This window comes from Centruroides sculpturatus, unplaced genomic scaffold, assembly GCF_000671375.1.
Source record: "Centruroides sculpturatus isolate CEXI.00-Female unplaced genomic scaffold, Cexi_2.0 scaffold948, whole genome shotgun sequence".
In the NCBI taxonomy this organism is placed as follows: domain Eukaryota; kingdom Metazoa; phylum Arthropoda; class Arachnida; order Scorpiones; family Buthidae; genus Centruroides; species Centruroides sculpturatus.
Genome location: NW_019385420.1, coordinates 250,273 through 263,070, shown reverse-complemented (window position 1 = coordinate 263,070; position 12,798 = coordinate 250,273). Strand labels below are relative to the sequence as shown.

Here is a 12,798-nt window from a genome sequence, read left to right as displayed (position 1 = left end):
TTTAGCTGTAAACAATCTTTATTTTTACAATTGTATGAACTGTTTTACAAAAAAATATGAAAGATAATTTTGGTAGTGAAATATTTAGGCACTGGATTAATATGACTTGCTGAACTGTAACTGAAATTATAGAAAACTTTAATATACATAATTAAAATTAAATTATTTAAGTTATAAGTTAAAAAAAACAAATACCTTATTGGAATTTTAATTTAAAAATGGTGTATCTAATGCTCCAAAACCAGCAGCAATTCCCGTTTCATTTGAGTCAACAGTTTTGCTTCGTAAGATATAACCAGCATTAAAATTATGTAGAATTGAATCTTTACTTCTAATATAAATAAAATAATTCAATATTATTTTCATTTGCTTTATTATTTTCTAAATTTAAATATGAGAATAAGAGAAATACCCTAAAATTACTCCAAATATTCCTAATTCACAAATAACCTGACAAGGAATTGCATCTTTATTCCACTGAATGATATAATTTTCTACAGATGGTGAATTGATTAGTTCCATAAGAATATAACCCTCTCTTTCTTTAGATGAATATATTTCTTCTAATACTTTCTTCACATTTTTACCATAAACATTATGACCTGAAAATATAAATTTTTAGTCATTTTCTATTTAAGAATGTAATAACATTTCTGCTATTTTATATTTTTAAATTTTTGTTTTAGATTTTGAAAAGATACTTGCATGAAATTTACTATGTAAAAATTCACAATGAAGCAATGCATAAAAATCCTTGAATTTTATTTTTAAAACCAGCACTTCATTGCTCTAATACAGAAAGCATATGTGCACTTGCCCAATTTGAAAATGTCAGACATATTTCTTTTTTCTTCTGAAGGACCACATGTATGTCATTAAGCTCCTAATCATCCAATATTTGAATTAATCCCCAAATCTTTTAAGTACTGGAAGAAAATTTGTCAAGAGCCGTTATGGAAAATGCCATAGAAAGAACCCATGCTTACAAAGTGAAGAATGGAGGTCATTTACATGAATGACATCATTAGTACATACATACATTATACATTAATCATTTACATACATCAGTGTGTCTGTTGAAATTTGATTTCAAAATTAGTTTTAAAGGTTTTAGAGAACTTATTTTTAAGAAGTGATATTTATACAGATGAAAAAATGTCATAAGTAAAATTACTAGTGTGTGCACGGCATAGCTATCAAATAAAGTTGTCATTCTCATCACAACTTAAATTAGTATATTATTTTTTATCAACTGTCATTTGCATTAAATGACAATTGATTTCATGATTGATGATTTTAATATATTTAAAATTGAAAGCTAATATTCTTTGTAACTAGTGAGAAAGCATACCTTAACAACAGTTTCAACGAAAAACTTTTTTCCGTATGTACAATTTACATGTATAAGAATACTGATTGTTCAACTTCTCTCTCTCTTTTTTATTTTCAATTTCTTTGTCAATGGCTTGGAGTTCAATTTTTGCAATTGAATTTTCTGTTTTTTTTTTTTACTTTGAGTTTTTTCAGCTTCTTAGCAGTTATCTTTCTTTTCTTGTTTTCCTCATTTCAATCTTATTTCATTTCTTTCAAAGCTTCACTTCTCTTGCTCAATGTGCTTTTCATAGCAAGTATCATTTTCTTGTTCACCCAAATTTCATGGATACTGTTCACTGCATGAATTATATCATAAACAATCATTGATAGCTTCTCAGCAATTGTTTATGAAACAATTCATGCAGTAGGCATTATTGTGAGAATACAGGGGCTGTTTTTCTATAAAAGTTTAATAAAAAGATACATCTAGAAACTTTCCCTTTTACTGTCTGTTTCCTGCTAGACTTAACTGTCAACAAATCCTCCCCTCACAATGACCTACAAAATTATCACAATTATGTGAGAAAGTTGACACTTAATTTTTGTTTAAGGAGGAAATTTAAAACAATCAAAGGAAATATGAAACCTTTGAATTGACTATTGTTTAGTTTTCATTGGCCAACTATGACACCTTTGACATGTCATCGCTACCAAACAAATGGTCACCTGATCAGATTCCCACACTAAATACCCTTATAATGCGAGCACACTGATCTTCGCGGGATGCACTGGAATTGTGACTTTTTGTCCCTCTCACCCCCATCCAGATATGGGCCACCCAGAATTTACCTTGACTAGATCCACAATCGTCTTACCAACATTGAATGAACAGGATCCAGAACCATTGAGACTCTTGATTGTAAACTCTCTCTCTCGATCATATAGCATTTGAGTTAGGTCCAGTAGTAATAATTATAAATGCCTATAGTCTAGGTCAATGACCTCTAGCATAGTAACACATGGCTATAATTGTATCTGTTGCTTGTATATTGTATCTTATGCTTTATTTTTCCATTAAACTTGTTGAATTTTAAAATTGTTGCTCTCACTCATGTATCGCTGATGCCCTAACGACTTACTCATCATGCCTCCCCACTCAACTTATAGCCCTCCTAGCCATCCAGTGACAACATGAGTGGATCTCACTGATTTAAAATTTGTAGGACTTTTTTCCCACAAATTAAGAAATGATGAAATATTTACAGGTTTTAAAGTATCCTTTTTTTTTAAAAAGTACTATTATAGAAAATATATATAAGACAGATATCCTGTACATAGTTAAAGTACAGATGGATTTTTTAAAATTATTTTCATATACAAATAATTAACAAAAAAATTTATTCTATTTTTACTTGAAATTTCAGTAAAGTGACTTATAGGCCAAACTATGTAATAAAGAATTAATTACTTTCTTAACATTATTTATGTTAAACGAATAATTATTATATTACAACTTTATTGAAATTATACTCAATCCACTCTAATATAATATGTAAAAATTTTGCCTGCCTGCATACATAAATATAGGGTAGGGGTGCCTATTGTCAACTGCTTCTAGTAGTCGACCATGTAAGTTGAAATCCATGTGTTATTAGTCCATTGGAGCAGGTTTCAAGCCATCTTCACAGGAAACATAAGGCAACCCCTTTCTCCATGAAATGTAAGAATAACAGGTTACCTCACTCATGTGCGCAAACACCCCTTCTGTAGTCAACACATAGTGAGGCATTGTCAGGTCTTTAGAAGATAACAAGGGCTCTGTGTTTCAAATGCATGTTTTCTACAAAATACCTATTATTGAGCTTGCTTAATCTTTCACAGTTGCCACATTTTAAGTACAAGATACCACTGTAGTTAATACATTTACATAGAGCATATAAGTTATATAGAAAGCTTCCAATTTCATTTTGCTCTCATAAATCTAAAAATTGTGAAATGAATGACTGAGATGATTAAGGCATTAGCCTATCTCTCTGGGAACCCAGGATCAAATCTGGTGGAGAACCACCAAGAGTTTTTCATGGGCACTCTGTCATGGAATTGTCAGGTCCTATTCCTCACCACTGGCTCCCTATTGTAGTTCTGATCAAACCCACAATAGGCAAGGTCTTCTTAGTACCCACAGGGCAGAAAGAGTTTAAGAGTTTAAAAAAACGTCTAAAAATTGCAAGCAATTATTTATTGTGACATTAAAACTTGCAGCCCAGTATTGTGACAATCATATTTTTAATTTATTTAATTAAAAATGTATGTTCTTCACCTCAAATTAGTAGTGTCATGGCCCTATACATCATGCTTTACCTATTGGTTAGACAACTGGCAATAGTCATGCCAGTCATCTAACTAACTCCTTTTGGGAAAAAATTTTTGAATTGAAATAACATGACTTCTGGTTTGCAGTAGATGTTCATATATAGTCAATCAGGGCCTCCTACCCCTAAGCTTTCTATATCTAGTCTCAGCTTTCATCTATCTAACTCTGTTCTCAAGATTAAGGAAGGACAGAGAGACAGGCAAATGGACGAACAGACAACAGTGGGAATTATTAGGTCTACAATTTTTTCAAATTGCAGCCTAATAAAGTCCAGTCAGTTATAATGTAAAGAAATACATAAATACAGTTAAAATTATCAAGTATGAAATAATGAAAAGCAATGCTATTTCATTCTTTTCTAAATTTTAATGTATTTACTTTTGCATATCTAGTATAATTAACATCAGTGGCATGCTGTCCTTGGAAGTGGCACTTCCTTCCCTTGTATTTTCTAAAATATAAAGACATATTGCACAATTATTTTCATATTTAACGTACTTTGAATTAATTAAAATTAATATTTTATTATAACCACATTATGTATCTTATTACAAATTTCTATACTACACGTGAAAAAAACAATAAGATTGCTATTATATATTTGAATATCAGCGGTGGAATGGAAGCGCTATATTGTCAAAACCAGGTCAGTTTCCAAGCAGCCAGATTATATGCATTCATGCATGCACTTTACAGAGCACCAACTTTACATGGTTTAGCTGGTGGATGCTACACACCAAAATATCGTATAATGCTCCTAATTTTCTATCCAGGACCGGTTCTGGACCATTAGCCGCCTGCGTGCTAGATATTTGGTCGCCCTTGCCCCATTATGTGAATCGCAGGTAGATTTATAACTTAGCCCAACTGATAGGAGTTTACTGGTATGTTTTTATGATAGTTCTGTATAGTTGACAGGAGTTTAAAAAAATCCATTAAAATATTTGATACATTTATTCTGCTCTCGTATCTTGTATTACTTACAGATTTCAATGTTAAACTAGTGATATTACAATTTAGTATGCCCTATCTATAATGGAATGCAGAAAGAAATGTGCATAATTCTTGTACAATGTTAAAAAATTAACTGTTACTTTGGCAGCATCATTGACAACAAAATTTAATGAATGAGATGCATAAGGTACAAAAAAACTCTATAATTTATTTTCCTTAAATTTACAGTTTATGTATCTGTGTCATAAAAATTTGTCTTTCCACTTTTTTCCCAAGACTACAAATATTCAAATACAAAGTAACTGGTTTCAACTTATTTCTACTTAAGAAGTAGTTAAATAATTAAGAGATTAGGGAATTGGGAACATAAAGAAAATCCTGCTAAAAGAGCCACAATTTTATTTAAATAAAAGCTTAACTGAACCAATCTCTAGCTGAGTAGAGTGGGGACTGATTTCTTCATAATATTAGATGTAATAAAGACAGAAATTTTTCCAGTTCAATGAGTGTGACTGAAAAGTTGTAAATTTTGGAAATTTCTGTGGACACCTGGTCCTAAAACAAATTAGTTAGAAAACAAATGACTATTAAGTTTAACATATTTCAGTCAACAGTACATTTCCTTACAAAGCTATATTTAATTATAATTTTCTTTAAAAGTATATTCATGCAATTGAAGAATATTTTGTACCAGGTATGTACCGGTACATCCAGCACACATTTTATTTCACCAAGTAAGTTTTTATTATTTTATTTTTAATTGTAGCCCTTATATTGTGGCTAGTGATTCGGAATGTAATCATGATATTAAAAATACATTTAGAGAAATCTACAGTTTTTACTGTCTTATCAAACAAATGATACAAATGGACCCTAGACCATCACTGACATGCAATTAACTGATTGCCTCTGGAAATCGGCTTTTTACAGAAACACAGCTTCCCCATCATCAAATGTCATGGCATGCCTCTGGTTAACATATTACTAAATCCATTTTATTCTACATATAAGAAAGTGGACTGATACCAAATGATCAATTGGAAAATTTATAATGCACAAATCTTATCATAAAATTAGTTTAAAATTTTTATTTATATACTTTAAATTATAAAATTTCATAACATACCTCCTCCTTCTCGTTGTGGTTTTAAAACAAATTTTTCTGGAGTTTCCAAAGCCATTTTAATAACTTTATTACCATCTTCATTCTAAAATAAAATAACTTTCTAATCACAAAATGCATAATTATTAAATAAAATTTTAGATTCACACATCATTAAAAAATAATAAATAAATCATTACATTAAATTTGTTATTTATAAAAATTATATAATAATATTTAATATTTATTGAATTTATTTTAATTATCTTATTAAACAGAACTATCATATAATATCCTTTCATCTCTCATAAATATGTAATATATAAAAAGCATACGAGTGTAATAATGGAGAGAGTTGATGAAAGATTAATAGAATAAATTTTAAGGAAATACATAGATTATTACAGAATGATATAAAAATTTTAGAAAAACTTTACATAGAAGAAAACTGTTAATGTCCTAATATAAATGTTTAGAGAAATAAAACTAGCAACTTTTCAGTACTACAGAAGCTGATATACACTGTATACAAAATGATAAAATTTTGTAGGTATATAGTCACTTTCAATAGTTATTCTCAAACTAGTGCTCTAAGATTAACAAGTGCCAAAATACCACTCAGTCAAAGCTTAAATTACCTAACTACAAGCAGATTTACCATGAATTTTTAAAATTTTATCTTAAAATGTACTGCAGTAGAATGAAAAAACACTATTCATATCCAAAGAATAGAAATTAAACAAAAAAATTTGTTAATATTTTTTCTTTTAAACAAAAATTGACTTTCTTTACTTGATAATATTAATTTGAAAGTAAAGAAAATTATACTTTTGGTATTCTAGTTTACCGTATTTACTTGCATATAAGATGAGGTTTTTATTCATTTTTCATGCTTCAAAAACTTAGGTCATCCTATATGCACAAGCGAAAGATTCTTTGCATTTCTGCAATAATTTGTGTGAATTCTGTATTCGCATTTTTTACCGGATGCTTACCTTCTTGTATTTAAAAACATAAGTATTTTATCAGGGTCATTTGAATCATTCTTGTATATTGTCGGGAGTAAAGATGAATAGCAATAGGGAAAGCAAAGCTTTTGAATTGAATTCCAAAAATCACATGGGCACTGGATATAAGTTTTATCCATTCCCACATGAAAATGGATGATTATTCAGAAATTAGAATTCGAAGAAACTCATTGATGGGGAGTAGATTTGACTGTTAAGAATTGGCCAAGGTTCCCGATTGTCCAGCTTTATGTGAAAAAATTATGTTGTCGATTTTACAAGATTTTTCCTTGAAGTTTAAAATGTGAGTATTTTTTTGCAGGACATGTGCATTTATGTGCATTTGATATTTTACTTGTAATTAAACGAAATAAAATTAGAATTATATTAATAAATCTGTGAGATCCGCAGGTTAATTAGATTATTTACTAAAATATTATAACAAAATATTTTATTTCTTTGATAAAAATTTCAACAAAAAAAGGATGTTGAAAAGGGAGGAAACAAACTTCCTTTTTAGACTGATTAAAGTTTAACTCAATGTCCTACAACGATGAGTCAGACACTCAGCCGTCCCTATAAAAAAGGGTAGATTTTCTGCCTTTTTGCACAGTTCGTCTGAAGCAGAACCTGCCATCTGAACTGGCCACATAAGCTTCAATCTCAATAAAAAGATTGCCATACATAACTAAGGACCATCTCCTATAATATTTGAAGGTGCCATATAGACGACAGAAACATGATGTATAAAAAACACATAGAAGATAGATCTCCGACGGCCCAGAAGAGAATAAGCCGTATATAGAAGATTCGACAAAGTAATTCAACTTGCACGTTACTAGAAAGAGTTATTCGACACCTCTGAACTTTCAAAGATCACTCCATAACGTAGTAGAAATATAGTTTTATTGTAAACTCTCTCTCCTCAAGATCTGCGAGATAGATATAGAATAGATTAAAGTAAGGATTTGGATACCTGTTTATATCATTTAGTTGTATCTTGTTTCATTGTTTTATTAAATTCATTGTTATTGTTTATAATATTGGACTCCTTATTGACTCAAGCCTGAGCCTACATCCACTCCACTTACTTATGACCCATCCACTCGAAATTCCTTTAAAAAGGTTACAAGCGTGCCTAATGGTATATCTAGGTTGGTGTCAGGAAAAACAACTTCCAGGGGTTTCTTACGAACTTCTATTCTTTATTCTAAGTCTTAGGAAGCCATCCTTTGATGTTGTGAGCCAATCTAAACGACTGCGTGCTGATTAAGAGACCTAGAGTTTCAAGAGCTATCGGAACATAAACTCTATGCCCCTGGCTCCTCACAAATCCAATTTTCTTTAGTTTGATCTTTACAGTCACACCTTGTCCTATATGGGAGGTCATCTTATATGCAAGTAAATATGGTATTTTAATTTTTTCACATTATTTAAAATCAAATTTGAACATTTTTAAATAGTTTTAGATTTCTTTTATAACTACATGGCTCATTATTCAAATTCTGTATTCTAGATCCTACAAACTAGAGTAGCAAATATCTAAGAATCTGTATGTCCTATAAATGATTTACTATGAGAATGTATACAAAACTTAAGTATTATGCAAAATACTGTACTGTAATAATATACAAATTATAGTTTTGTTTAATGTTAATATAATAAATAAATTAATTTCAAAATAATCAAAACATAAATACTAACCATATCAAGTGCGTACTGATTTGCAAATATTTCTCTAATTTTACTTGCTGATGATAGATTTGGGAGAAATTTTTCCAATATTCCAGGTTTTGTTAGTTCTTGTTGAATCTTTTTTGTACCAGCCAAATGATATCGGATTGATGGACATTTAATAGCTTTAGATTTTTCTATTAAGAGTCTGATTTCCCAATCCTGTTAAGATTTTGAAATTTTATATAAATTAAAATTTTCATATCATGTAATGTTAAACAACAATTATTTTAATTTAAAATCAGATATTTGATAATGTATATATTTAGATTTTCTTGCTTTTAATTCATTACACAACTGATAGAATACATTGAAAATTTATTTTAAAATAAAATTAATAATAATAATAATGATAATTTCAGATTCTGTTTTAATTTAATGGCAATATTCATACATAAATTAACATAAAAAATAGTATAGATATTTTTCATGCAGGTAATTTTAAGACTAACCTTTGCATTATATTGTGATGGATCATAACCTGTGCGATAATATACAACTGCAACTTCAAAATCTTGACTAAAAGAAAACAAAATTTAAAATATTTTCCATATTTTGAAAGAACAATCAGTGAAATTAGTAAATTTAATAATTTCCCATTATATCAAAATATCAAAAGCTATAATTATGAAGTTTTAATAACTGAACAGTGTTTTTTTCTGTTTTTATGAATGACGGTAGTCTGAATTTTAAAAATATTTAAAGTATTTAGATTCAATTTCTATTGCTTAATATATCAGAAATTGTACTATAAAAGGATTTGTAGATTTTCTGTTCCAAAAGCTACAAATTATATAAATATGTGAAAATTTCAAGTCTATAGTCAAACATTGATTTAGCATCACAATTTTTCATCTCTGAAATTGGCACTAAACTGAAGTATCTCAACTATTAAATATTATATATAGTAATAAAGTTTACATAAAACTTTGAATTTGATTTGACTTAGTGATGTGTTTGTAATGCAAAATCATATATTTAGTAATTCACAAAAAAACTATATTAGTGCAAAGGAAAATAAGTAATTATTTCTTTCAATAGAGAAAAAATATTGCTTTATAATAATCATTTGTAATTTTTATTTTATTATCCTGACTCAATGCATTCATATAAACTGTGAGTATAGAACTCTAAATTTTTCAGTTTTTCAATAATAGACTATTCCTATTATATTCAACATGTTCTATTTGAAACCATAAGCAGATATGTAAAACTCCAAATGATTATATAAAATAGAAGATTTTTGTTTAGTCCAATTTTCAAATTCTATTTTTTTGAAAATTACATTTTCACAGTTAGCCACTTATGGTTCTATACACACAAAACTTTTTCTAGCATATACAATTCACTGTTCAGTTATCTGAATCACATCTGATCCCAATTAGTTCACAAAGTTAGTGTTCTACTGTATAACAGTTATCAATATTTATAGTTTATTTAATTTTGATTAAAATACTCATTAATTTCTTGACTTCTTAAATATTGTAGCAATACATGTATTAATAAAAAGAAATTTAATAATTCTTGATTAATCATTATTCTTGCTAACTGAATCATTAGAAAATTTTTCCTGAAATGTTTAAAAAGTTATTTAAAATCTTATTTTGATAGATTTCAAATATATTGAAAAATCATTGCTTCTATATTTTAATTAAATACTTTGGATATATAAAGTTTATAGGTTACAAGAATAAATATAAAGTTTAAAGTTAGAATCAACTAACTGATCTGCTCTGATAATAAAACATTAGCATGTAATCTAATAAAAAAATTTTGGATTATTTATGTACAATTCAAGAATTTATATTTGTATAAATTACTCACACAAATAACTTCCCATTCTTAATACTGACTGTATTGTATAGTTCCGAAAATTTACGTCTTAGCACCACAACTTTATGGCTATATTTTTCAGAAATACAAAATTCTAAAGCCCTCTGATCACAAATATTATATGTTATTTCTTCAACAATAAACAGCAAAACAGCACTGAAAAAAAAAATAGTATCATGTTAAATTTAAAAAAATAAAACATTAAAATATGGTCATTAGTTTTTATTTCAATATGGGAATATTTCTGTACTTTTTGATACAATGTCAGCAACATTCTAAAGCAGGGATGTCAAACCAAATAAATAATGGGTCAAATTCAAGATTAAGCCTGATTTCTCACTCCAAAGTGGAAAAAATAAGTTTTTCCATATTTTTTAATCTTTAATTATAACTTCATTAAGCTCCTGACAATGCTTTAATTATTAAATTAAATAAAATTAAATTATAAATAAAATTTCTATGTATATTAATGAGACACTTATTAATTTTTTTGTGAAAAAATTATTGTTGGAATTATGACTGTCATAAAATAGCATATTTGCCAACTTTAGTGTATACAGCACTTAGTGTATACAGTGATGGTCAACTTTTCATGTAGCTAGCTCTTCAGATATACAATACCTTATTGCACTATAATGTTTTCATTGTCTCCATTAACTCATATTAACAGTTAGGTAAAATTTTCAATATAATACACTAGTCAGATCTTCATCTCTTAACTGATCCATTGGTTTATTTTTTGTCGTGGAAAAAACTATTCACAAGTAATATATGTGTTGTCAAATAGAATCACTTTTTGAAAAGGATCAGATTTGTAAGGTCAGAATAATTAACTTTAATATATATATATATTTTAAAGCATTAAAAAATCATTTGCAATGTAAGTTATTTTCAGAGAACTATTATATTGAAAACTTATTAGTTGTAATTGGAATCTTTAGTCATTCCAAAATATTGAGGAAAGATTTTCATTAGTAGTTCATTTTAAATTTCCTAGTGAAAGTGAATATTTTTCAATATTTATTATTGTCTTTTCCCCTGTTTAATAAAAATGTTGTTGATTTCAAAACATTATTAACCAAATGATTTTTATCAGAATCAACTTTTTAATAAATACAATAGAAGCTTATTAATCCAGTACCCAGTAATTTACAATGTCCAGTAATCTGGCTCCTTCTGAAAAGTAGTCTATAATCCAGAAGTGTCCAGAATGCTAGATTTTATGAATCAGAATTTGTTTGAACATGTGGTGTGCTTAAGACCTCTGTCAGAAATATAGTATGACTGGATAATCCTTATTATTTGCACATAAATCATTGTAAATGTTTATTCTGTACAATAATGAGTTCATTAACATTTTTGTTAATATTGATTGAAAAATCTGCAAAGTCTGCAAATGCATGCATTGTATCATCTACACATTGATTAAAGAGCATGCTTAAACAAATCAGAAGCACACAGCATCAAGAACTGATATAAAATGTATAGCAATGTCTGCAATGTTCAGATAACTTATCAAATTTTGCAAAACTAAAAATGCTTGGTAATCTGGCATTACTTAGGTTCCATACGTGCCAGACTAACAAACTTCTACTCTGAATATTTTCAAATTATTTATTAACAAACTAGTCTTTATAATCAAGCTTCAAATTTAAGTCAACAAGATATCTTGTCAATATCTACAAGTCATAAATCCATTTGGATTCCTCTAAATAAGTAACATCCTTTTTCTTGATTTCTATGACTCTTTTTATTTATCCTAAAAGTAATTAGAATAATTCTAATGTCATTGCTATGCTGAGCCATAAAATCTGACTATAATAAATTATATCACTGTATTTTAAAAGATAGTTTTCAAATTGTCTCTAGTTGAGATTATAAATTTCATAAGATCAAAATACCTCAACAGCTTTTTTCCCCATTTTGGGTTTATTTTAATATTTTTGAATGCAGTTGTATTTGGTTAATTACAGAATGATGCTTTCACATAAAATTTCCCTTTCATTAATAAAACATTTTATATATTCATATATTTTATCAATAATATATATTATATTATACTACCATGCATATGCAGCTAGAACTATTTCTAAGATTATCAGCACAAAACCTTTCTCACTAATTTCTAGCCTTATTAACTGGTTTTCGGCCTTCTTAATAGGCCTTCCTCGGGTACACTGTGGACCATCGGTTAGAAGAAGTTTAAATGCTGCCAATGTCTATCCAGGTATCGTCTTACCAGTGACGTCATCGTCGATGATAGGTATACGATACCGAGGGCGAAAAATACATACTTTTGGTAAAGAAGGGAGGTGTGCAGATAGAATACTTGCTAAAGTTGGGGAAAAAGATTTTAGAGTAAGCGCGCTACGTACAGGAGATGCACAATCACAACAGGGGGTTAGTGGGGAGTGACGTCATAGTTGAGGCCGTAAATACTCAACGCTACAGTAAGAAGAGGCGTGCGAACGACCGTGGAT

General features: G+C 28.6%; 1 protein-coding gene across 1 annotated transcript in view; it reads right to left on the bottom strand.

Annotated features, from left to right (window-relative positions):
* The window catches only part of LOC111638819 (glutathione synthetase-like), a 33,854-nt gene continuing 21,056 nt past the window's right edge, over positions 1–12,798 (bottom strand). The window contains 7 exon segments of the mRNA XM_023384567.1: positions 1–120; positions 196–331; positions 413–602; positions 5,769–5,850; positions 8,456–8,647; positions 8,938–9,004; positions 10,310–10,474. Of these exon segments, the coding sequence (XP_023240335.1) occupies positions 208–331; positions 413–602; positions 5,769–5,850; positions 8,456–8,647; positions 8,938–9,004; positions 10,310–10,474 (820 nt within the window). The 3' untranslated portion in view covers positions 1–120; positions 196–207.